The following is a 25,135-nucleotide window of genomic DNA, read 5'->3' as shown; positions in this document are numbered from 1 at the left end:
AGGCTAATGGGGTTGCCCCAATATTTTTGGCCAATGCTATTGCATATAAATTTAAAAAAAAATAAAAATTTTAAATCGAGAAATAAGTGTTCTGTTAGAACCGCACATGTTCAATTAACGTGTTTACAAAATATTTTTTGAAAATATTAATATTCATAAAAGTTATGACACTTTTATTAAAAATTGATAAAATCTCAAAACCTAAAGTTTTATATTTTATTAGACGCGCATTGGCCTAACTAACATTCAAGATAAAACATTTCGCAAAAATTTTTAATAAAACAAAAGTTACAGCAAATTTTTATTCTGGGTTTAATTAGGTCATGTGATGTTTTTGGCCAATGCTATTGCATATAAACTTTAAAAAAAAAAAATTTATATTTTATTAGACGCGCATTGACCTAACTAACATTCAAGATAAAACATTTCGCAAAAATTTTTAGTAAAACAAAAGTTACAGCAAATTTTTATTCTGGGTTTAATTAGGTCACGTGATGTTTTTGGCCAATGCTATTGCATATAAATTTTTTGAAAAAAATAAAAAATTTTAAATCGAAAAATAAGTGTTTTGTTAGAACCGCACAGGTCCAATTAACGTGTTTACAAAATATTTTTTGAAAATATTAATATTCATAAAAGTTATGACACTTTTATTAAAAATTGATGAAATCTCAAAACCTAAAATTTTATAATTTATTAGACGCGCATTGGCCTAACTAACATTCAAGATAAAACATTTCGCAAAAATTTTTAATAAAACAAAAGTTACAGCAAATTTTTATTCTGGGTTTAATTAGGTCACGTGATATTTTTAGCCAATGCTATTGCATATAAATTTTTTGAAAAAAATAAAAAATTTTAAATAAAAAAATAAGTGTTTTGTTAGAACCGCACAGGTCCAATTAACGTGTTTACAAAATATTTTTTGAAAATATTAATATTCATAAAAGTTATGACACTTTTATTAAAAACTGATGAAATCTCAAAACCTAAAATTTTATATTTTATTAGACGCGCATTGGCCTAACTAACATTCAAGATAAAACATTTCGCAAAAATTTTCAATAAAACGAAAGTTACAGCAAATTTATATTCTGGGTTTAATTAGGTCACGTGATATTTTTGGCCAATGCTATTGCATATAAATTTTTTGGAAAAAATAAAAAATTTTAAATAAAAAAATAAGTGTTCTGTTAGATTTGCACAGGTCCAATTAACGTGTTTACAAAATATTTTTTGAAAATATTAATATTCATAAAAGTTATGACACTTTTATTAAAAACTGATGAGATCTCAAAACCTAAAATTTTATATTTTATTAGACGCGCATTGGCCTAACTAACATTCAAGATAAAACATTTCGCAAAAATTTTCAATAAAACAAAAGTTACAGCAAATTTTTATTCTGGGTTTAATTAGGTCACGTGATATTTTTGGCCAATGCTATTGCATATAAACTTTAAAAAAAAAACAAAAAAATTTTAAATCGAAAAATAAGTGTTTTGTTAAAGCCACACAGGTCCAATTAACGTGTTTACAAAATATTTTTTGAAAATATTAATATTCATAAAAGTTATGACACTTTTATTAAAAATTGATGAAATCTCAAAACCTAAAATTTTATATTTTATTAGACGCGCATTGGCCTAACTAACATTCAAGATATAACATTTCGCAAAAATTTTCAATAAAACAAAAGTTACAGCAAATTTTTATTCTGGGTTTAATTAGGTCACGTGATATTTTTGGCCAATGCTATTGCATATAAATTTTTTGAAAAAAATAAAAAATTTTAAATCGAAAAATAAGTGTTTTGTTAGAACCGCACAGGTCCAATTAACGTGTTTACAAAATATTTTTTGAAAATATTAATATTCATAAAAGTTATGACACTTTTATTAAAAATTGATGAAATCTCAAAACCTAAAATTTTATATTTTATTAGACGCGCATTGGCCTAACTAACATTCAAGATAAAACATTTCGCAAAAATTTTCAATAAAACAAAAGTTACAGCAAATTTTTATTCTGGGTTTAATTAGGTCACGTGATATTTTTGGCCAATGCTATTGCATATAAATTTTTTGAAAAAATAAAAATTTTTAAATCGAAAAATAAGTGTTCTGTTAGAACCGCACAGGTCCAATTAACGTGTTTACAAAATATTTTTGGAAAATATTAATATTCATAAAAGTTATGACACTTTTATTAAAATTTGATGAAATCTCAAAACCTAAAATTTTATATTTTATTAGACGCGCATTGGCTTAACTAACATTCAAGATAAAACATTTCGCAAAAATTTTCAATAAAACAAAAGTTACAGCAAATTTTTATTCTGGGTTTAATTAGGTCACGTGATATTTTTGGCCAATGCTATTGCACATAAACTTAAAAAAAAAAAAAATAATTTTAAATCGAAAAATAAGTGTTTTGTTAGAGCCGCACAGGTCCAATTAAAGTGTTTACAAAATATTTTTTGAAAATATTAATATTCATAAAACTTATGACACTTTTATTAAAAATTGATGAAATCTCAAAACGTAAAATTTTATATTTTATTAGACGCGCATTGGCCTTAACTAACATTCAAAATAAAAATTTTGCAAAAATTTTCAGTAAAACAAAAGTTACAGCAAATTTTTAATCTTTAGTAAACATAGGGGGTGATATTTTTGGCCAATGTTATTGCATATAAACTTTTTAAAAAAAAATAAAAAAAATTTAAATTTCTTCATTACATATCTAGTCAACGTTAGTTGGTCACGTGACCAATTAGTTTCGCTTGAATAAGCACGTTGATTTTATTTTAAAATATTTTTTTCCTGTCGTACTTCGAGATCGAACCCGGGATGTACAGAGTAACATCCAATAGTCTCACCACTTCACAAACAGGCTTTTAATACAACAACATATTATACGAGTATACAATATGCAGGTTACGCTTCAATTAGCAAAAATAAATTAAACTGCAGTTTTGTGTGGTTTGAACCTCAGATATTAGGAGTGACAGACCTACAGTCTTATCACTAGACCAGTTGACCGTTGATTAAACTATAGGTTAGGCGAGTATACAATGTTTGAGTTACACTTTGGTAAACAAAAAAAAATTATGAGATGTTTTTTAATTTGATTTGTCTCCTGAATTTAATACGTAACAAGGTAATAACAAAATAATGTATTTGTCAAATACAAAATCGCAAAAATAGCAAATTTCGTGATCCAATTTTACAAATCTTTTATAATAGCTTCAACCATCTTTTGTAAACATTTGAAAGTTATCCGATTTGGTTACTGTAGCAACCTCTACGGTTGTTGACGTCAGTTTTTTTCCATAACTTGTTTTAAAAAGCCAAGAACCGATTCGCACGCACAATTCATTGTCATCGACTGTAATATAAACATACATAAAGGTATAAAATTGGCCTCCGCAATACATAAAAATGCTGTTTCGACAGTATTTGGTGAAACCAAAAGTGTTTCTGATGTTAATGGGTCACCAAATGTAACTACCAGCATTTCATTATCCTTAAGAACTTTTAGTAGACTTGGTTTGGTTTGGTTAAAGTTGTTATATCCTTGTAATGCTTGGTCGTTGCCGATGTTTTGCCAAATGACATTTGTCGGTTGTACAACTGACCGGTTGTACAACTGACCCCCTATGTTTACTAAACATTTATACAGTGGTTAAATGAATAGATTTGAGGTTGTTAATAATAATTGTTTAATTCTTACCTGATTACAATATTGCAACATCTTCTGTTGTACAATCAAACTGTGAATAATCATTTAAAAATTAATTCGATGAGAAATTAAAAAAGTATAATAGTTCATTTAAATAAAAAAAAAATAAATAAAAACAAAAAAAAATATTATAACTGTTATTTTTTGTTTGTTATATCTATAAAAGAGATTGTTTACTATGAAAACCATATTTTGATTTATTTTGTATGTTGTAAATAATTATAATAGGTAACCAGACACTTCGGCCCTGGACACCTCGGCCCTGGACACCTCGGCCCAGACATCTCGGCTCAAAGATTTTTTTTTTAAAACAGCGAGGCGTTCGCATTTTAATTCATTATGATAAATACAAGATTGTTTTTAATTTCATTTTATTTCAATAATTTTTCGTTCAAGATCCGAAAATTTTTTATCAGAAAATCCGGTGCTGAAATCGAAGACGGCATGCCCCTTTATCATTATACCTTAAAGTATTATAATAAAAACTTTTATTAAATCAATATTAACATATTTTACCAAACGTAATTTTACTAAAAAATTTACTTTATAGAAGTGGATCATATTTTGATTATTTTTTATTAAAAATTATTTATCCAATTTATATTTGAATTTAATAAACATACCTAGCCAGCCCGAAGGTTGGTAACCGCGTTCAACTAAAACTGGAATAAATTTTTTTCGTTTTTCTGTTACACAATCAGCTTCAAACCTGAATACATATAAAACATTGTTATTCTGTTTACAAATAAAAGTATAAATATATTGTGTTATTATCGGTCACTTCAAGATACCTCGTTGAGAAGTTGTCTTCATATTTTCTTGACAAGGCTATCAGAATGACGTCAGCATTAGCGATGGCTGTAGCAGTTTCATCAAATATATTTCCCGCCATCTTGCTGTGCTTAATCCAAGTTTTAAAACCAATTGAATTTAAACGTGAATAAATCTAAAATAAATTCGATATCTGTTAATTTTAGCAGTAATTTAAACTTTTTAGATGTTAGCCTTGATGATGGGTAAACTACCAAAATTTTAACAAGACTATATCAAAAATAAACCTAAATAAAAATACATTAAATAAAAAAGTATTTAAATGTAAGTTGAAAAAAATTACACCCGTAATTAAACATACGTAACAGCATATTTTAAATATATATTTACCTAAATAAAACCAAACTTACTGTTGCTAGGACCCCCGGACCGTCAAGTTGGTGATGACTAACCATAATTCGTATGTCAGAGTGCTGAGTCAGCTGACCGCTCTGCAAATGTAATTTATTTCCAAATAAATAATTAAAAGTTTTCGTATAACAAATTTAACTGTTTAACAACATTTAAAAACTTAAAATTCCTGTGCGATTTAAAATATTTTAATAAATTTATTCGCTCGTGCAGTGTTATAAAAGTTCTTTTAATATTTCTACCAAAAAAATGCATTTTATAATGTAACAATATTGAACTGTCGTTATCTACTTCTTAGTCACGTGCTTACTCCTTTTATTTCTTCTAGTCACGTGTTTACGCCTATTGTTATCTTTATTGTTTGCGAGTTGTGTTTTTGTATGTAAACTTTTTTGGACTAGTTCTTTTTTAGTGTTGAGTGCATATTTAATATTTTGTGTATTCATTTCTATTTTATTTTTAAAAGTTTAAATAAGATTGTTATTGTATAAATAAAAATTTAACCTGAAACTTATTACGTTACAATACTAAGTAAATAGTGTTTTACGATATGCTTACTTTTTCTAACTCCAATGCTTTAGCTTGTTCAGCTGTTAACGGGACAGCTCCTTCAGAATTGGAAAAACCTGCAGGATCATTGGATGACATAAAATGATATTGGAAAGCGGCAGATCTTGACTCATTGTGGTCCAAGTGAAAATCTGTATCATCCTCAAACAAACTGAAAACAAATCGTCTTTACAATAACAATGTTATCTTTTAAGTGTTTTATAATGTAACAATATTGGACTGTCGTTATCTACTTCTTAGTCACGTGCTTATACCTTTTATTTCTTCTAGTCACGTGTTTACGCCTACTGTTATCTTTATTGTTTGCGAGTTGTGTTTTTTGTATGAAGTTTTTTTGGACTAGTTTTTTTTAGTGTTGAATGCATATTTTAATATTTTGTGTTGTTATTTCGATTTTATTTAAATAAGTTTAAATAAAATTGTTGTTGTGTTAATAAAGATTGAACCGGAAACTCAATACATTACAATATGTACCACAACTAAATTGAAAATGTTAAGTTCATCAATCGAAATTTAATACTCCAAAGGAAAAACGAGAGTCAGTAGGTACCGGTAAAAATTTTAATTAGGCGTTTTTACATTCAAGGTAAAAAATCCAAAGGTTAAATTTAAATAGCCCTTTAAAATCACAAAATTTTTATTATACTTCTATTTTTACCTCATGCGACGTCCACCATCGGGTTTTCGAGTGTTTTTCTTAGAAATGTGAAAACCTCCAATCGCACCAAGTAGATTAATCGAAACTTCTTTCTCTTGAGAAGTACCTGATAATAAAAATACATTATTGCTATTATTAATCTCAGTTTTAATAAAAAATCATCGATTTAACTGATCCAAATCTTGATTAAGGTACTTGCAAACACCTTAAAATTCGAATAGACGTTTTCACATTTAAAAAGCAAATTAACACATATAAGTGTATATAAAAAGCAAGATTAAAAATTACATATAAGTACTAATGCTACTTACCGAAGTAAATCAAATCTTTAATAAACATGAAAAGTCTTGGGTGCTTAGCAATGTCAGCACTATGCTTGTCGTTATGAGCAAGTTTAGTTAAACCAAGTAAAATCTCATAAACTGAAAAATCATTCTGCCGATGACTTGGTTCGCGAATAGCACGTTTTAAAGCCTAAAATACATCAGATAAATTAAAAAAATAAAGCTGTTGTCGTATTTAAAATGTAAAACACAAATAAATATAAAAATGAACCAAATAGAAAATATTTATAAATCACCGGGTATAGATATTTTTTGTATATATCTTTATCCTCGATGTGGAAAAGTCGAATGCGCAACTTAAACATAGAGTAACAACTGTTACTCCGACCCAGTCTCGAGTTGCCTTTAGCAGTTTGGGATATTATAGATTATAATTGCCCGGTAATTATGCTGCTGATTAAGTGCTGGCTCAGCAGGAGTTTGTACCGTTTGTAGCACCTTACTCAAGGGCGCTACAGCATGAGATCAGTGGGGATTAAACCCAGGACCTCATGATGGTGTAGCAAGTGTTCTTACTACTACACCATGCTGCCGGTTAAATATTAAATAAAATTTTGTTAAAGTTATAATTATTTTATCCAACCTTACACAGATAACTGATAACTTCACTCCCAGCTGTGATCAGTTCACTTATTTTGTTTTCCTCAGCAATGTAAGCTATTAACACGTGGCAACAAGCACAAAGGCAACCCTTGAAAAACATTGTACAAATTTAAAATTAGAGATTATTAAAGGGCATAGTTAAAGAAATTTAAACATAATATATTTGCTACTATATAAAGAACTCTTATTTAAAATATATAAAGATCCAAATAAACAATAATTTACCCTGCTTTCGTCCGAGTTGGCGTACCATAGAATTATATCAACGGCTCCTCTCATTCCCCTTAAGAATCTGGCTCCATTTTCGGCCTTGGCGCAGTTCATTAATATAGTAATAGACACCATTACATATGCTCGGTCGTTCTAACACAATATTTAACTAGAGTTAATAACTTTAAAACTAACCAGTAAAAATAGGATTTTTTAAATTGTGATATGACATTAAACTTTCAAATTACATTTTTACATGTGTGCTTATAAGTTTACAGAACATGCATATAAGTTTACACATTTATATATTGCATTTACCTTTGTGTTGATCGAAAACGTTTCTTTTAGCCTTCGCAAATCTTTCACAAGTTGTAAATGAAATCCATTATTATAACAATTAGTACAAAAAAGATCAGACCCGTCGGTGCAATTAAGAATTAGAGACCGAATCAAATTAAATGCTTCAAATTCTTTCCTGAAAAGGACATTAGAAACAATTATTTTTTCGTAAAAAACGTAATTAATACTTGTTTGAATTATTTGTTAACACCAGATTAAATAAAAAGCGAATAAAATGGCATTGGTGTGGTTTGAACCCGAAACCTTTCGGTTCGTAACCTGATGTTAAACAGAACTTAACAACAAGTATTACAACATACCCATGTGGTGGATACGCCATTTTATCGTTGGTGAACATCTTTAAATATTTTACCCATATTGAGATGGGATTTTCTTCAGCAATTTGGTCACCTATTGACTTGCGATGTAACTAAATAAAATTGATTATTTTACTTTAAATTTACTTTATAAACAGGCTCTTTTTTATAAAGCCCAAATAAAGCCATTTATTTTTTTACAATGATCTTTAGATTTTTTCATAAATGTTCGTTAATGAACATACCTTGTAATAACTGATACCAGTTAAAATTAACCAATTTACCCCTAAAACATAACCCCTTTTAGTATAATAAAATAGCAGCCTTTTTCGCGTTGGTACCAAGATCCTCTTAAAATATTTGAACTTTAAACCTTCAACAAAATCGTTAGTTAAGCATAGTAAACTTTGTCATTCCTGATAGCAGTTAAAATTTAAACCTGATCACCTCTTGATCGCTGTTAGGACATATCACGAAGAGTCGAAACAAAACATAAAACCGATTAAACGCCTCGTCACTGATAGTAAGTCGTCTTGAGTCATTTTGGTAATTATCCGCGATGCCTTTCGTTAAATTCTTGATCATATCCCGTTTTTCTGACTCGACAGAAACCTGGTTTGAAGCTGAAGGTTGATTTTGATCAGGGTATGTAACCGTTCCAGCTCTTGCACCTTCATACTTTGCTGCAATATGTTTAAGTAAAATGTTAGGTGCTATATAGGGTTGTACATATAGTAATATAAAATAATTCCATAACGTTTTATTTTTCACATATTAATTTAAAATTCATTTACTCTGACATTAGATTACTTATTGCTGATTTTTCTAAAAATAATTTAGCTTAATTAAAAATAAAACGACATGCTAACAATTAGGGCATACTTTTTCTGCCAGAATTTTATTAGATTACTATTAAGCAATCAATAAAAATTACCAATTTTTAAGTAAATGAAATATTTATTTGTGATTTCAAATTTTATTTTTTAAATATTAAAAAAAACTAAGTAATATAATACATACATATATTTTCTGGGTCGGCTCTTGGATGATGGTTTGTGGTGGCAGAACTATTCCCCATTTTGGTTCTTTATTTAAACATTTCTGTATAATTTAAATATAAAACGTAAAGTAAACATTGCTAAACTTTTAATAAATTAAAATTTACATTATTATGTTATTAAATTAAATTTAAAAATGTTTTTTTTTAATTTTGAACCTGCTAGTAGTTGTACGTTTATAGTAATTGTTGACTTAACAAAACCTCTCTGTGACGTGTTTAACCTACCTATAACCTTTTTTGCGCCAAAAGTTAAATTAAAAAAAAATTTAATTGTTTTTTTTTAATAAATTGTATAATTTTAACACATTTTTATTGCTAATAAAATTTAAATAATTGATTTATTAATAGCATTTTATTGTATTTTGTTTATCCTAATTATAAAGATACCGAAAAATTACGAACTAAAATATTTTTAATCAATATTTACCCTTTTTTTATCTAATTGTTTTTTCATGTGACGTCATAATAGTTCGTTAAATGACGTCATGGTAGGCTTGATTTTTTGTGTTGCGTTATCATTGGTTGAGTTACTTTTATTTTGTGATTAAAGTTATTTTTCTAAAAATACAAAAAAAAAAACAGTTTAACTAAAATATAATTCAAAACAATAAAAGAAATTTCTGTTTTTTATTTGTTATATGACGTCACACTTCAAAAGAAAATATAAAACATGTTTTTAACCATTTAAAAACTTTAAAGCCTTAACTAAGTGTAAAACAAATATTTTTATCAGTAATTAAATGTTTAACTTCTCACTTGAAACTTTAAAAACTCTTGTCACGAAAAACCACAATTTACAGAAGATAACTCGGTGTCTAAAATAGCATTTTGCGGATGCACGTGTTCATATTCTCAGCGCATGTTTACCTGTACTTTAATCTATCCTAAGGTGAGAAGAAGGACTAAGCAAGTACTTCAAAAGTTTCTTTAAAACAGTACAATGAGTTACTATCAGTTAAAGGCCGCAATTTTCCAACAAGTTGTGTGTCAAAATTCGCACGATAACAACTAATTAAATAAGCAATTTGTCGAAATTCTGATAGTGATAAAGAAAGCAAGTTTGTTTTTAAACAGGTGTTGTTATCCCACCTCACATATTGCTGTAATGATATGTTATAAACATGAATAAAATGTGACAAAAAATTGTTTAAATTTTGAAAAAAAAGGTTAATGCTGTAGAACTGAGGCCCAAATCTTTGTCGATAAAAAGTTTAAATAATAATTAATGATGATTTTTTTAAATAATTTTATTTGCTTTACACATTTTTTTAATTTTTATTTTTTTAAGAAAATGCTTTTTAAAATCAATTTATTTTTACTGCTTGTGACGTACGATTGTTCCTTTACAAGTAGTGGATTTTCAGCTGCAGCACGTGTGTATGCGCCTTTGCCAGTTACAACCGTACCTCCTAAACCAACCACAACTCCTGTTGTTAACAACACGTACCCAACTAACCTAACAACTGCATATCCTGTAGAAACTACAGGCAAAACAAAATCATCTGAAACTTGTGATAACTTATCTAATCTTAACGCATACTTAAGCAGCAACTACATTAGCTCACCCAACTACCCGAATAACTACTACAATAATATAGACTGTTCTTGGCGAATTCATACATCTTATCCTGGTTCAGTTGTTAAGCTAACTATTCTAGATTTTGTTACAGAAACATGCTGTGATCGTGTTTATATCTACGATGGTTTTTCTTCGTTATATCCGCGGATTGGACATTTCTCAGGAAATTATAGCAATACAAATGTTTACTCTTCTGGTAGTTTTATGTATGTCAACTTTCTTTCAGATGTGTCATTCACTAAAAAAGGCTTTAACTTGAGCTACAGTGTCAACTACGAAAAAAATCCATAAATAAATAAATAGTTTTAACTTTGTGACTAAATTATTGTAAATGTGATTATTGTAACATTTTTAAAATTAAACAACGCAACAGGATAATACCAGATTAAATATTTTGCCCTGCTTGGTTTTATTAAATTTGGCTAATAAAAAAACATTTTTAAGGCTAAAAAAGATATAATATTAGAAAACTAAAAACTTTTGGAGAGCCCAAACTGTATATCTATAATATATATACTATAAATATTCCAATTAAAAAAGTTTTTTTTTTTTAAATTCAAAAATTATTATATTATATTTGTTAAATTACGTTTAGGGTGAGCATAAAAATAGATTTTCTATTACATTGGCTTTAACCTTATGTTCTAATAAAAAGTATAAATTAAAACAAAAATCTACATCTAAGCTAATTTAAGAAAATATATTAGTTAGTTATTTGGTTGTAAAATATAAATAAAATTTGTCTAAATTTTTTGGTATGATATTCTTAATTTAACAAAGTTGTCTTAATATTTTCAATAATAATTTACATAAGGGGAAAGTACCAAAGTTGATAATATTATCCAGCAATACTTTAGTATCAACACACACACATTGTTAAGTTATCAACTTGAACAAACATATAACTATTTTAAGCTTTTGTATATTTTTTATTTGGACAACTTTTACAAAACAAAACGGAACAAAGTCGGAAAAAAATCGTTAAGTCTATATTTACGGAGCTTATTATGTTGGCAAAACAACCATGGTAAATTACCTTTTAAAAAATAAAACATTTCAAGACTTTCAACCATTTCTTTGTATATATATTTATCCTCGATGTGGGAAAGTCGAATGCGCGACTTAAACAAAGAGTAACATCATTTACTCCGACCCAGTCTCGAGTTGCCTGTGGCAGTTTGGGATATTATAGATTATAATTGCCCCATAATTATACTGCTGATTAAGTGCTGGGTTAACAGGAGTTTATACCGTTTATAGCGCCTTACTCAAGGGCGCTACAGCATAAGATCAGTGGGGATTAAACCCACGACCTCATGTGTGGTGTACCAAGTGTTCTTACCACTACACCACGCTGCCCGTCAACTTAGAACTTAAATTCGCAATGAAGTGTTGAACAAATATTTTTATCAGTAATTAAATGTTTAACTTCTCACTTGAAACTTTAAAAACTCTTGTCACGAAAAACCACCATTTACAGAAGATACCTCAGTGTCTAAAATAGCATTTTGCGGATGCACGTGTTCATATTCTCAGCGCGTGTTTACCTATATTTTAATCTATCCTAAGGTGAGAAGAAGGGCTAAGTAAGCACTTCAAGAAGTTTCCCATAAGCGATGATAAATAATTTTCGTCACCTAAAAAGCCACAATTGTTCAATAAGTGAAGTGTATGCCATAATTCGCACGATAACAATTAACTAAATAAGCAATTCTTCGAAATTAAGATAAAAAAACAATATTGTTTTCAAACCAGATGTTGCTTTTCCAGCACACGTGGTGCTGAAATAAAACGCTATAAATATTGCTCTTAACTTTGACAAGGAACTCTTTTGATTTTTTATGAGCAAGTAATAACGCTATAAAAACAAGGCTTCAATTAGAGTTATTAAAAATTAAAATTATATTTCGTGAGGTCTTTTTAATTTTTTTTAAATATTTTTTAATGTGATATAATTTTGTATCGCTTTTTTATTATTATTTTTTTAATTGTTTTAAATTTTTTGTGTTTACGTTCTTTTTATTAGAAAATGCTTTTTAAAATTAATTTATTTTTACTGCTGGTGACGTCTTGCTATGACGTCACAATATCTCTTTCTGATGACGAAGCTTTCGTAGTGGGGCTCTTTCCCGACAACCCGATCTACGCTGCGGTAAATAATTTTAGTTTAACCTAACTTAAAACTTTCTCGTATTAATCTTGTAACTAGTACTACTAAATTAACCACACAATTAAACGCCTTTTTACAAAATTTATAAGCACCATCTTTGCTCCAATAAAAAAATACATAGACGGAGGTACTTTGCTGTTGTAATTTTTTTATCAAATAAGCTATAAGCTGCAAAATTTATAATAATTTTATGTTTGTTTAAATGCAGCCGAACACAACAAAACCAGATGACAAAGCTCAAACGCTGAGGGTCAGCATTGAAAACCCGGTCTACCTAGCAGATGACGTCAGCTTTCATTCCTATCTGCCCGAAAACGCAGAAATGACCTCATTTTCTATGCACACCGATGAAATGTCCTACGTTGCCAAAAAAACAAACCGGGTGGTGGCGGAAGAGGTCATGAGTATGGCAAGCGAAAACGATCATAATGCTGCAGTTTATGTTCCTAAAGCAGTCCTTGGTAAATATAATTTGGTACATTTCATTATATAGTCATTAAATACCATTTCTTAAAATAATTTTTATTTTAAAGCGGAATTTAACATTATCATAATAACCAATAAAATATGTTTTAGAAATGTGAATAGCCCAGTTTTACATCGTAATATAGTATATTTATTAAACAAATGTCAGAGATTTATATAACTTATTGAATCGAAGTTTAATTTGTGAATTATTTATTAACGTTTCCTGATTTTTGATTCCCTATTTGATTTAACATTTGCAAAATTTTGTACTTAGACAACTACGACAACGAGATACAGACTGCACAGAACACTGTCCATATAAAGGGCGAAACTGAGATGACTTTCGAACTGCAATACATCGAAACTATCACAAAGGCCGTTGTAACCAACACCAAACCTTTAAACCGTGCTCGCGTTTCGTTAGACATGTATGGGCTCAGAGTAAACGCAATGAAGGCTAAAATTGAGTCTCCTAACTACCCTAACGCGTACCCCAATAATGCTGACATTTCATGGTGGATAAGGGTTCCCGATAACAAAACTGTAAGTCTTGAAATTACAGATTTAGATATTGAAGAATGTTGCGATCGTTTGACAATATATGATGGGCTTTCTATACATGACAATGTTATTGAGGTAATTACTGGTAGTTTTAGCGATTTGCAATCCCATACCACTTCATTTAAAACCACTTCAAATAGCGTTTTTCTTCATCTGCAATCCGATTGTTCCTTTACTAGTAGTGGGTTCTCAGCTGAAGCAAGTGTGTATGCGCCTTTGCCAGTTACAACCGTACCTCCTAAGACAACCACAACTGCTGTTGTTAACAACACGTGCGAGACCTCTTACCTTACTGCATATTCCGGGTATGATTATATTTACTCACCTAACTATCCAAATAACTATCACAATGGTATTGACTGCTCTTGGCGCATACAAGCTTATTATTCAAGTTATGTCGTTGAGCTAACTATCATTGAGTTAGTTACAGAACAATGCTGCGATAAACTCATGGTCTATGATGATTCGTACATTAATTCAAACTCGCTTATCGGTATTTATTCTGGAAATCACAGTTACGAATACATATACTCTACTGGTAGGTATATGTACGTTAACTTCTACACCGATGGATCAATTACTAGTAAAGGTTTTAACTTAAGATACAGATATAGTTATCCAACTTACCCAACGACTGCTTACCCTGATGTAACTACAGACACTACCAACTCTTCAGAAACTTGCGATAACTTATCTTACCTTACCGCATACTCATATAGCAACTACTTTAACTCCCCTAACTATCCAAATAACTACTACAACTACATCGACTGCTCTTGGCGAATATCTGCTTATTATTCAAACTACGTGGTTAACCTAACTGTCATAGATATGGATATTGAAAATGGTTATGATTATTTGTATGTATATGACGGATCTTCTGACAACTATGGGTTGCTAAAAACTTATACAGGAATACACGGTTTGCATTCAATTTATTCGACTGGTAGATATATGTTTCTAAACTTTTTATCAGATAATATTTATAATAGAAAGGGTTTTCAACTGGGTTACAAGTACAGTTACCCTAACTCTGTGCAAACAACCCAAGCTACAACGACCGAGTCTCCGAGTAATACAACTTGCTCTGGGTCACTTTATTATGCTTATCCAAATTACTACGGCTATATTTATTCGCCCAATTACCCATATAACTATTATAACAACCTTGATTGCTCTTGGACAATCTATACTGGTTATTATGGATATGTAATTGAACTTGAAATTCCAGAAATGTTTTCGGAAATGGGTTACGACTACTTGCGTGTATATGACAACAGTTACGCTTCTTACAGCTCACTCTTAGGTCTTTTTAGCGGAAATGTTAATGCAACCAAAGTCTACTCTTCTGGAAAGTATATGCACCTAACTTTTATCACAGATGGTTCTGGTACAAACAATGGGTTTCAGTTAAGATATACAGCTACTATTCCATCTCATAATTGCTCTATTGTTCACAATATTTCTAATTATGATAACGCTGTGTCCAATAACTACCCATATTACTACCCCGATAACTTAAACGAGTGCTGGTTTTTTGGTTATGTAGATTATTATTCTCATCTCCATTTAACTTTTAATGATTTTCAAACCGAATCTGGAGCCGATAATCTAACCCTTTATACAGATTATTATTCTTACCCGATAACATTTTCTGGCTCATATCAAAATAGTGTCTATTATTATAATATTGGTAATTACCCTTACATGCAATTTATTGCCAATCATTACAATAGTTTAAAAGGGTTTACACTATATGTGTATTATCACTAAATTGCGTAGCATAAGGTGCTGTGTTAAGGTGAAAGTTTAAATATTGGTGAAAATGTGTTTTCTGTAGTGTTTATATTAAAAGGATTTTTTGTAAGGTTCATTTTTGTTTTTTAAATTGTTTTTTCGGGTGATACAATAGAAATAAAAGTTATATTGATAACAAAAAGTATTGACATTTAAGCAGTTTACAATTATTTTAGTTTAAAGTTCTATAAAAATACAGTACTACATATAAGCTTATTAAAAAAAAATAAAAAATACCAACTTGTAAAAAATAAATAAATCGCACAAAACTGTCTAAATACTATCATCAATAATTTAACAAAGGGAAAGTACCATAGTAGAAAGTGTTGTCCAGCAATACTTTAGTATTTCTTTGTAATCAATACATTGTTGTTGTGTGGGTTGAATTACTAACTACAATAAAACTGGTAACCCAGCGTCTAAAAGCAATTATATACAGTACCGGTCTTCGTTACTTTTACAATTGTTAGGCCAAGCAAAGCGCAGAAAATATAATCAAAAAATCTAATCGCAGAGAACAGTATTTATTAATATAGACATAAATTATACAAATTATATTATCTGTATACTTTTAAATATTTTTACTTGGCAAACCGTTATACAATATTACAATAGTTTGACTTCACAAAATACCAAACTAAATTATAGGGAAACATATATAAAGTGTTTAAATATTAATAAATACTTTTATAGCTTATGTTGACAATAACTCGCAAACAAACTGAACCAATATACAAACTTTATTGAGTTAAAATACTGTGTCAACATGCTTTATTACTATAGTTGCAGATATAATCGTATCAGATATTTAACGCAGCTCGCAACATTTAGTTTAGTCCTATAATTTTAGGATTTTATTTAGTTTATTTGAGTGAATTTTTATAAGGAATACGTTATGAAGCCGGGTAAAATTCGCCAAATCCACATTTGCGGAGCTCATTCTGTTGGCAAAACAACCTTGGTGAATTATCTTTCAGGGAATAAAGCATTTAAAGACTTTAATTTTATTGCGCAGGAAGAAATTGCACGACAAGTTATCGCGGATATGAAAATAACTGAGGTAAGTTTATAGTTTATGACAATAACAGTATTTTAAAATTTTGGATTTTTTACGTTTTTTGTACGTTGACATAGCATAGCGGTTTAAGGCACTGACTACCGCGCTTCTATAGACTATCGTATAGGGTGGCAATGGTTATATTAATACTGCACCTAACTAAACCATCTATAAGTAATTTAAATACGATTTTACCGGCCTAGGGCCCTATAACAACAACACTGTAAAGTTTTTTAATTACAGGATATGCAGCATGACAAAAAACAATTTCTTAATCTCAACAAAGAAATTTTAAGGCGTATAGTTGCCAAAAAAACTGCTGGTAAATTATTTTATAATACTTTTAATTAAGATCGACTATTTAACAATGTTTTAAAAATATCTACACAGTCGAAAAGCAATATCAATTGCATGGCGACGGATCAGAAATTATTCTGTGGGACAGAGGCGCTGTGGATGTATTAACTTACATCGATCTTTTGGTGGGCACAAATGAGCGAAAAGTTGCACAAAATCAATCAAGTTTAATGGATTTGTTGGCAGGGTAATAACGCTTTTAATATAACAACTGTTTAGTAACGCTTTGTTTAGCGTTGAAATTGTATATCTCACATATTGTAACTAAATAACCGACTTTAACTTGAATAGATTTACCTAATTAATGCTTATATATTACCTTAGCTATAGAGAAGAAACAACGCATTTTACATTTGTGATCAGGCCTTGCGTTGAGTTTATGGTAAACGACGGCGTCCGAATCGAATTAGGTGGTTTTCAGCCTTTGTTAGATTACCACGAACTTATGCTTAATCTTATGAGGGAACTTCAAATTAAATTTGTTGAAATCACAGTCAAAGATTTGCACGAACGAGCTGAAGAAGTCGTAAAGTACATAAGTTAACAAACTATATGCAACATTTTAAATACTTTGTAGCATTTAAAGTAGCAATTTTTACCTGGCTTGCTGTAATTTACATGATTCGTTGATTTTATAGCTACTATAGGTTAGTAAATGTTTAAAATTAAAAAATTTATTCAATAATATTATAAGGTTTACACTTAAACTTATTTAAGACGCTGAACAATGACGTTAAACGGCTTTAAGCTATTCACACGCTTAAGCTAAAATGTAAAGTGTTTACACCTCGCAAATCTTTTTATTCAATTACTGTTATAAAAACAACCTTTGTTTAACTTTAAATAATATGCATAAATACATTTAAATAAAGCTCTTTCTTTCTAATACTGGTTATCATATGTTATGTAGCGTTTTAGATGTTATGAAAGTTATATAACATACCTGGTATATATTGAAATTTTTTCTTGAAATAAATGCAAAATAATCCAAGTGATAAAACACTTTGCTTGTGTTTATCCATTGCAACTTAATATATTACTAATTTCTGTTAATCCATTGCTATGAACAATCCTAATCAAAACAACCTCTACAATGAATTCTGAAAAACGACGCTAAAGACCAAGTTGCTTAAGGCAAACACAGCTGCTTTCATGTGATTTTATTCATGCATGAAATTTAAACATCTAGCTTAAGGACGCCGGTTCGATTACAGAACGAAGCAAAATTATTATTAACAAATAAAAATTAAAAGAATATTTATAAAAACATGCAAATATACACAAAACTTGTTTTCGTAAATTAATATTTTTTAAATTACTATTTACAAAATGCATTATGTATAAATAATAAGAAAACGTGTAATGTTTACAAAATATAATTAAAGTCTTATATAAAATATTAAAACAGTCAAAACAAAAAACATATACATAATATCACTTATAGTGTTTTAAAGAAGATATTGTAACAAATCCGCCATTTTCTTGTTTACGCTAAGTGTTATCTGTTTCTAGTCACATGTTAACACCTCAAGTCACGTGTTTACACCGTATCTCTATCACGTGTTCTGAAACACGTGGATATAAGTTTAACTGTAATTGATTGTATGGTATCGGGGCATTCGTGATACGAGTAAATGGGCGATTGCACGTAACCTTTCGCAATAATAAACTACAAGATATACAACAGCTTATTATACAAAAGAAAACAGGCAATTTACGTTACAATATTATATAAAAAAGTTATCTTAATTCTTTGATTTTTTTCTCCAGTTCCGAATATTTCATTTCATTTACTCCATTTCCAAAATCAAGCAAGTTACAACCACCAAGCATTAAACCTTAGAAATTAAAGTCCAAATAACAAACTGCTAGTATATTTAGGTTTGTTTATTTAAAGTTTTACATTATTGGTACAGATTATTTGTCACAAATTGTATTTTTGAAGGCTTGGCATAAGTTTAGCAAAAGTTTTCTAAAATACTTTACTGTAATATTATTGAACTGTCGTTATCTCATTTTTTAGTCACGTGCTTACACCTTTAATTTCTTCTAGTCACGTGTTTACGCCTACTGTTATCTTTATTGTTTGCGAGTTGTGTTTTTTGTTAGTAAGCTTTTTTGAACTAGTTCTTTTTTAGTGTTGAGTACATATTTTATATTTTGTGTATTTAATTAATTATATTTGAATAAGCTTAAATAAGATTGTTATTGGATAAATAAAGACTCAATGCGTTACATTACTTAAGGATGCTACAGAATGAAAGCAGTGGGGATCGAAACCAAGTCACTCGTTTAGAAAGCCAAGTGCCTTAACCACTACAACTTGTTTATGATCTATTATTGTAGTCATATCCATCTTACTCACAATATTAATTTTTTAAACAAATAAACAAAGTGTTAATTAAATTTACCTAACCAGCCACCAGGGGTGTAACCTTTCTCAATCAAGATCGGAATAAAGTTTTTGCCATTTTTTGTTATCCAATCTGCTTCCATTCTGCAGAAATATTTTATTTTTGTCGTCAAAAATAAGTTTTTAAACAAAAAAAGACATATTTTCTAATAAATACTGACTAATTTATATTTGTCAAACTACCTTGTAACAAAATCATCTTTGTAGTTTTGGGAAATTGCAATTAAAACCACATTTGCTGCCTGCATTGATGCATTTATTTGATCGTAAATATTCCTAGACTTATCGCTGTGTTTCATCCATACTTTATAACCAGATGCAGTCAACTTATCATGCAACTTTTAAAATTAAATAAGTTACTAACTTTTAAATGTAGTTTTTCATTTACAGAATCATGCTTTGTTTTACAATTTATGGAAAAAAAACTTACAGTGAGTATTGTTTTGTTGTTTGAATCAGTTAAATTGTGACTTATCATAATTCGTACATCATTTTTGTTGTAACTTGTACTTGGAGAACTCTGCAACAAAAACATATAATAGAGTTCTTACACAAGAAATTTACAATTTTAAGTAATATGTTTAGTTTATATAAATTTAAACAATGTTTTAGAAGTAAAAAATACATTTTAAAATGTAAAAATTACTATGACATATAACTTTGCAATTATAATTTTAAGTAAATGTTATAATCTTTAAAGAATTCTCATGCTTTGATTTCAAAGTTGATGTTGTTTAGTTCTAAGTCTTCAACAATTGATTGCAAAATGCAGTTTGAACTCGTGTTAGGAAGTTTATAAGATCCGACCGTATTCTCATTTCCTGATCTTTCCAACATCCAAGTTAATCCATTCACAGAAGAAGAAAGCTCTCTTAAAATGTTACATTATGGTAAAGAAGTAAATTATAAAAATCTTTTATTAAAAGTTAATAATTATATTCATTAAAAGTTAATAATTTACCTGCTGTTGGTCAAACTTTTTAAGCTACTCATTAGAGGTCGATTTTGCTTAATGACCTCGCTACTTGGTTTGTGAAAACCAACATTTCCCAGAAAATTTACAGCTACTTTCTTCTCAATTTCATTTCCTTGATAAAAATATTACTTTTATAACTTCAATATATTTTCTTTTTATATAACTTTAAGTGGAAGGGTCGACTTCATAACCTAAACATAGAGTAACAACTGTTACTATGACCCTGTCTCGAGTTGACTTTGTCAGTTTGGGATATTAGAGATTATAATTGCCCAATAAATAAGGTGCTAGCACAGCAAGAGTTCAACCTTTTATAGAGCCTTACTTGAGGGTGCTACAGCATAAAAGCAGTGGGGATTAAACCCACGACCTTATGTGATGTAGCAAGAGTTCTTACCACTACACCACGCTGCCGGTCAAATAATATTTAACATTAAAATATAACTTAAAAATAAGCTGTGGTACCTTCATTCATAAGCTGTTCTACAATTTTAAAAATGTCAGAATGTTTTGAAATTGCAATGCTGTTATTTTTATTTAAGGCCAACTTTGTAAGTGCCATCACAATTTCTTCTGCACTAAAACCATAATATCTATGAACCTTCTCTTTAACAGCCTGCTTCAACGTCTAAAAAATTTTAATTACAATTAATTTAACCCCCGATAATATGTATAATTAAGGTATACACTTCTAGGCCTACAAATAATGTTTATGAATTAATTTTATTAGTCTAAATTACCTGAATTAGGAACTCAATGACATTAGTTTCAGCTGTAATGACATCACTTTTATTTTCATCAGCAATATATGCTAACAAAATGTTACTGCATGTGCATAAGCAGCCTTCACAATTTACCTTAAAAACATGAAAATAAACAATACTTAAAGTTTTCATAATTTAAAATGTGGATTTTTTATATCTATATAAAGCAAAGATAAAATAAAGACCAACTTACATTAACATCGGCTGTGTTTTTGGAATACCACAAGATAGTGTCAACTTCTGATCTCATCGTCCTCAAAAAATTTGAACTGTTTTCTGCTTTAGCACAGTTCATTAAAATTGAGACTGCTGACATAACAATCTCTCCTTCCAGCTTAAACAATCATATTTACAAAGTGATTTAATCAAAATTAAGCATTCAAATTATTATAAGTATTAAATAATAATGTTATATAGATTAGGAAATTTTTCAAAGAATTATATTTTTATTTATACCTTAATATTTTCAGAAAATGTGTCTTTCAACTGTTTCAAATCTTTGATTAACAATCGATGAAGATCATTTCGAAAACAAGAAACACAAAACTTAGAAGATACATCACAATAATTCCATATCAGTGACCGTATGATAGTAAATGCTTCAAGGTTTTTTCTTAATTATTAAAATTTATTTAATTTAAGTAAGAAAAGTAAGTTTAAGTAACTACAAAGTTTTTTATTTTAATTTTCTTCAGTTGTCTGTACATATTTTTTTATAAAAAATAAAATAACTTTACTCTGTTTTTGGATAAAATGTATATCCATCAGTTAGGATCTTCATGTACATAATAAAGATGGAAACAGCATTACCCTCAGCTAACTCATCTCCAATGAATTTACGATTTTTCTTACAACATAAATTAATTCAAGTTAAATACAAGAGTTTATATTTTTTTACTTTTAAAGTGTTACGAAAAATGTGGTGTTATGTATAAGCCTAATGCTAAGTAACATAAACTGTACCTGAAATCCAGCAGTTTTTTTGTTTTGATAAAGAGCGTAAAGAAGATTAAATCGAATTACAGAATCATTGCAAATTTTCCCTTGTTTTAAATCTTGTTTAATGTTGCCGTTTAAACCAATAATAGTAGCTTGAACAACTTGTTTTATACTCATGTCCACTTAAATCAAAAATAAGCTTTTTTTAAAAACAAAGTAGTTATACAAAAAACAAGTCAAATCAAGTTTAAGATTCTAAAAATGTTTTTTTATGTAATATAACATTAATAATATTTCAGTACGGCTCATTGAAATTGCTTAGACTGTAAAAATTACTTACTATTAACAATTTCTTCAAATCTACCATCTGTTATCATCTCCTCTATTTTTAAAACCTTAAGCAGTAAATCATTGTTTTCCATGTTGTTTTGTGCTTCTGTGTCCTCTATGAGACTATTTTCATTTAAAGCTGGACATGGATTTGTTAAAACACACCCCAAAATACAATTATCTGCAAACAAAAAGATGATAACTTAATAAACAACCTAATACCGGCAGCATGATGTGGTGGTCAGAACACTACCTACACTACATGACGCCCTGGGTTCGATCCCAAGTATTTTCATGCTGTAGCGCCCTCAACAGGTGTTATAATTGGTATAAACTCCTGCTGAGCCAGCACCTAATCAGCAGATTAATTATCGGATAATCTATAATACTTCGAAGTAACTGTTGTTACTCTATGTTAAGGTTGCGCATTCAACCTTCCAACATTGAGGATAAATATATATACAAGACATAAATGCAACATGAATTAAGTGATATGCAGAAAAAAATAAAAATGTTTTAGTTTTGCTAAGTAAAAAACTTGTTTACCTTGACAAAATTTAACCAAATCCTTGATTGAATCAAACTGATTTTCATCAATCCCAAATTTTTCGATGCCTATTCTTGTTATTGGGTGATGAAAAACGCGCATAAAACCCAGAAATGTTTTGTTTAAAACAGATATAGAAAATGAACCTGTATCATAATGAATGTATCAATGTTATAATTGTCTTTCAACAACAAAAATTTATCTCAACATTATAATGCAATAAAAAAATATGTTATGCAAAATTGAATCAGTCAAAGGCCTAAAAAGCAGCCAAAATAACCTTATGTTGTTACAACAAAAAATTTATTATAAATATTTACAAATAAATTAACTTTATTGTGCGTACCTTGTTTAAAAAAGCCATTTCGAACAAGAAATGTTCCCACAGAATTGTTTGCGTTTTTTAACAGTTTTCTGCAATCCCATCTTGAAATTTTCCCATAAAACCATCTAGTTAGGTTAAAGTTAAAAAGTACACACAATAAATTAAACATTAAAGCTGCATAATAATGTAGTAAAACACATATACCTAAAAGACCAATGTGCACTAAAATCAATATTATTTTTAGTCTTTTATAACATATATTTAATACATTAAAGGCATAGCATATTAGACCAACAAAAAGCTTAATATTTTACTCTTTTTTTCATATAATAATTTTTGTATAATAAGCAACTTACTCTTCTTTTTGATAAGTAGTTGCAGAAGTTAGACAATCACTAGGAACTATTCCACATTCTCCTGAAACCAAATGCCTTGCTTCCCATAGAGTTCCTTCCCTGTATTAAATAAACATTTTAGGTTGTGTCCAAAAACAGCATTAAAAACTAACTTTACTTACTTGCTATATACAATCAATATTTCTCCAGTTTTAAAAGAAAGCTCAGTAGAAGAAGTGCAATAATAATCACGAATAGCAATATATCTCATTATTCAACTCACAATTTACTTCTCTATGTGTAGGCCAACAACACTAACTTATAAAAAGACTACAAAATAAACGTACTTCCAACACATGCATTGTTTGTTATACATTTATTCTTTTACCAAAATGTTAAATATTAACTTAACAATAATATTTCAATTACCATTTATTGACTTTAACCTAAACACCTATTTATTTAACCAGTCATTAAATAGGCACTAAGGTTTAATTTGGTAAATTATTTATTTGTTAACTTTAAAAAATTATTTTATGTGCTAGTCAATAATAAAAATGTACATTTAGGTTATGCACTATAAAGATTATGTACATAGTATGCCCATGTTAAAAATGCAAATCTTGTTTTGACACAGTAAAATTTTACTTTTTGTTATTTTGTAAAGTTTCGTTTGCATTTTAATAAAGTTTTATACTTAAAACAAAAGCCAGGTTGCAATTATATTCTGTATGATTTTAAAACAAATTATACCAAAATAAATAAACACATTCTTTTTTCCTTTAAACATTTGCCAAACAAATACTTTACGGAACAATACCAAATAGTTAAACTTAATTCAAACATATTGCAATTATGTTACTTGCAAAAACAAAACTTAACCAAACTTTCTAAATTTAACAGCTAATAAAACAAACTTTATTTAGAAGCCTGGAAGCACAGACTTAATTTTAGTTTAAATATAAATTTAATATACACGTTTTTATTACTAATGTTTTAAATTAAAAATTTTAGAATACATAAATCATAAAACATTCACAAGATTAAGAACATGGCTACAATCTAATAAAAAATGCATAAAATACATAAAAACTGTTTTTCTTTTTAAATATTTACAATTTAGTATTTAAGAAAATATATGGCAAAAAAATTAAAAATAAAAATGTAAGAAAATAAAAATATATAGATGATATAAAGTAAAATTAAAAAAACTCCCTGATTTTTTTCTCCAATTCTAAATATTTCATTTCATTTAATCCATTTCCAAAATCAACCAAGTTACAGCCACCAAGCATTAAACCTACACAAGTTAAATCCAAATTTACCAACAATAGATTTGTAATATGTTAAGCAATATGCAGATAGACTTATATTAATCTCATGCTGTAGCAACCTTGAGTAAGGCGCTATAAACAGTATGAACTCCTGCTGAGTCAGCAATTAATCAGCAGCTTAATTATCGGCAGTTCTAATCTATAATATCCCAAACT

The 25,135-nt window shown here is 28.8% G+C and overlaps 3 protein-coding genes across 3 annotated transcripts; 1 reads left to right on the top strand and 2 right to left on the bottom strand.

Annotated features, from left to right (window-relative positions):
- Window positions 1-4,110: 4,110 nt before the first annotated feature.
- Window positions 4,111-6,493, bottom strand: LOC145746010 (uncharacterized). The gene is made up of 7 exons (XM_082564188.1): window positions 6,466-6,493; window positions 6,155-6,260; window positions 5,485-5,647; window positions 4,926-5,006; window positions 4,536-4,690; window positions 4,368-4,453; window positions 4,111-4,208 (listed from the first exon to the last, which is right to left on the bottom strand). The coding sequence occupies exons 1-7, from the start codon at window positions 6,491-6,493 to the stop codon at window positions 4,111-4,113; spliced, it is 717 nt and encodes a 238-aa protein (XP_082420314.1).
- Window positions 6,494-16,184: 9,691 nt separating this feature from the next.
- Window positions 16,185-18,002, top strand: LOC145745704 (uncharacterized). The gene is made up of 4 exons (XM_082563848.1): window positions 16,185-16,662; window positions 16,903-16,981; window positions 17,050-17,203; window positions 17,341-18,002. Exons 1-4 carry the CDS (start codon window positions 16,498-16,500, stop codon window positions 17,558-17,560), a joined length of 618 nt encoding a protein of 205 aa, XP_082419974.1. The 5' UTR covers window positions 16,185-16,497; the 3' UTR covers window positions 17,561-18,002.
- Window positions 18,003-18,167: 165 nt separating this feature from the next.
- On the bottom strand, window positions 18,168-24,845 carry LOC145744613 (uncharacterized). The gene is made up of 16 exons (XM_082562506.1): window positions 23,667-24,845; window positions 23,332-23,435; window positions 22,985-23,131; window positions 22,449-22,619; window positions 22,133-22,290; window positions 21,907-22,016; window positions 21,626-21,782; window positions 21,363-21,503; window positions 21,146-21,262; window positions 20,871-21,033; window positions 20,391-20,517; window positions 20,141-20,300; window positions 19,860-19,949; window positions 19,613-19,767; window positions 19,428-19,513; window positions 18,168-18,854 (listed from the first exon to the last, which is right to left on the bottom strand). Exons 3-16 carry the CDS (start codon window positions 23,085-23,087, stop codon window positions 18,757-18,759), a joined length of 1,836 nt encoding a protein of 611 aa, XP_082418632.1. The 5' UTR covers window positions 23,088-23,131; window positions 23,332-23,435; window positions 23,667-24,845; the 3' UTR covers window positions 18,168-18,756.
- Between the last annotated feature and the right edge of the window lie 290 nt (window positions 24,846-25,135).

This window comes from Corella eumyota, chromosome 3 (assembly GCF_963082875.1).
Source record: "Corella eumyota chromosome 3, kaCorEumy4.1, whole genome shotgun sequence".
Taxonomy (NCBI): domain Eukaryota; kingdom Metazoa; phylum Chordata; class Ascidiacea; order Phlebobranchia; family Corellidae; genus Corella; species Corella eumyota.
This window is presented reverse-complemented; position numbering and strand designations above follow the sequence as displayed.

Coding starts and splice junctions, on each gene's coding strand:
- LOC145746010 (XM_082564188.1), bottom strand. CDS start 6,493: ATGTTTATTAAAGATTTGATTTACTTCG. Junction 6,261..6,465: donor TAAAGATTTGATTTACTTCG/GTAAGTAGCATT, acceptor TTTTATTATCAG/GTACTTCTCAAGAGAAAGAA. Junction 5,648..6,154: donor GATGGTGGACGTCGCATGAG/GTAAAAATAGAA, acceptor ATTTGTTTTCAG/TTTGTTTGAGGATGATACAG.
- LOC145745704 (XM_082563848.1), top strand. CDS start 16,498: ATGAAGCCGGGTAAAATTCGCCAAATCCACATTTGCGGAGCTCATTCT. Junction 16,982..17,049: donor AGTTGCCAAAAAAACTGCTG/GTAAATTATTTT, acceptor ATATCTACACAG/TCGAAAAGCAATATCAATTG. Junction 17,204..17,340: donor TTAATGGATTTGTTGGCAGG/GTAATAACGCTT, acceptor ATATTACCTTAG/CTATAGAGAAGAAACAACGC.
- LOC145744613 (XM_082562506.1), bottom strand. CDS start 23,087: ATGCGCGTTTTTCATCACCCAATAACAAGAATAGGCATCGAAAAATTT. Junction 19,950..20,140: donor ACATCAACTTTGAAATCAAA/GCATGAGAATTC, acceptor TTTTTGTTGCAG/AGTTCTCCAAGTACAAGTTA. Junction 19,514..19,612: donor AAAGATGATTTTGTTACAAG/GTAGTTTGACAA, acceptor ATATTTCTGCAG/AATGGAAGCAGATTGGATAA.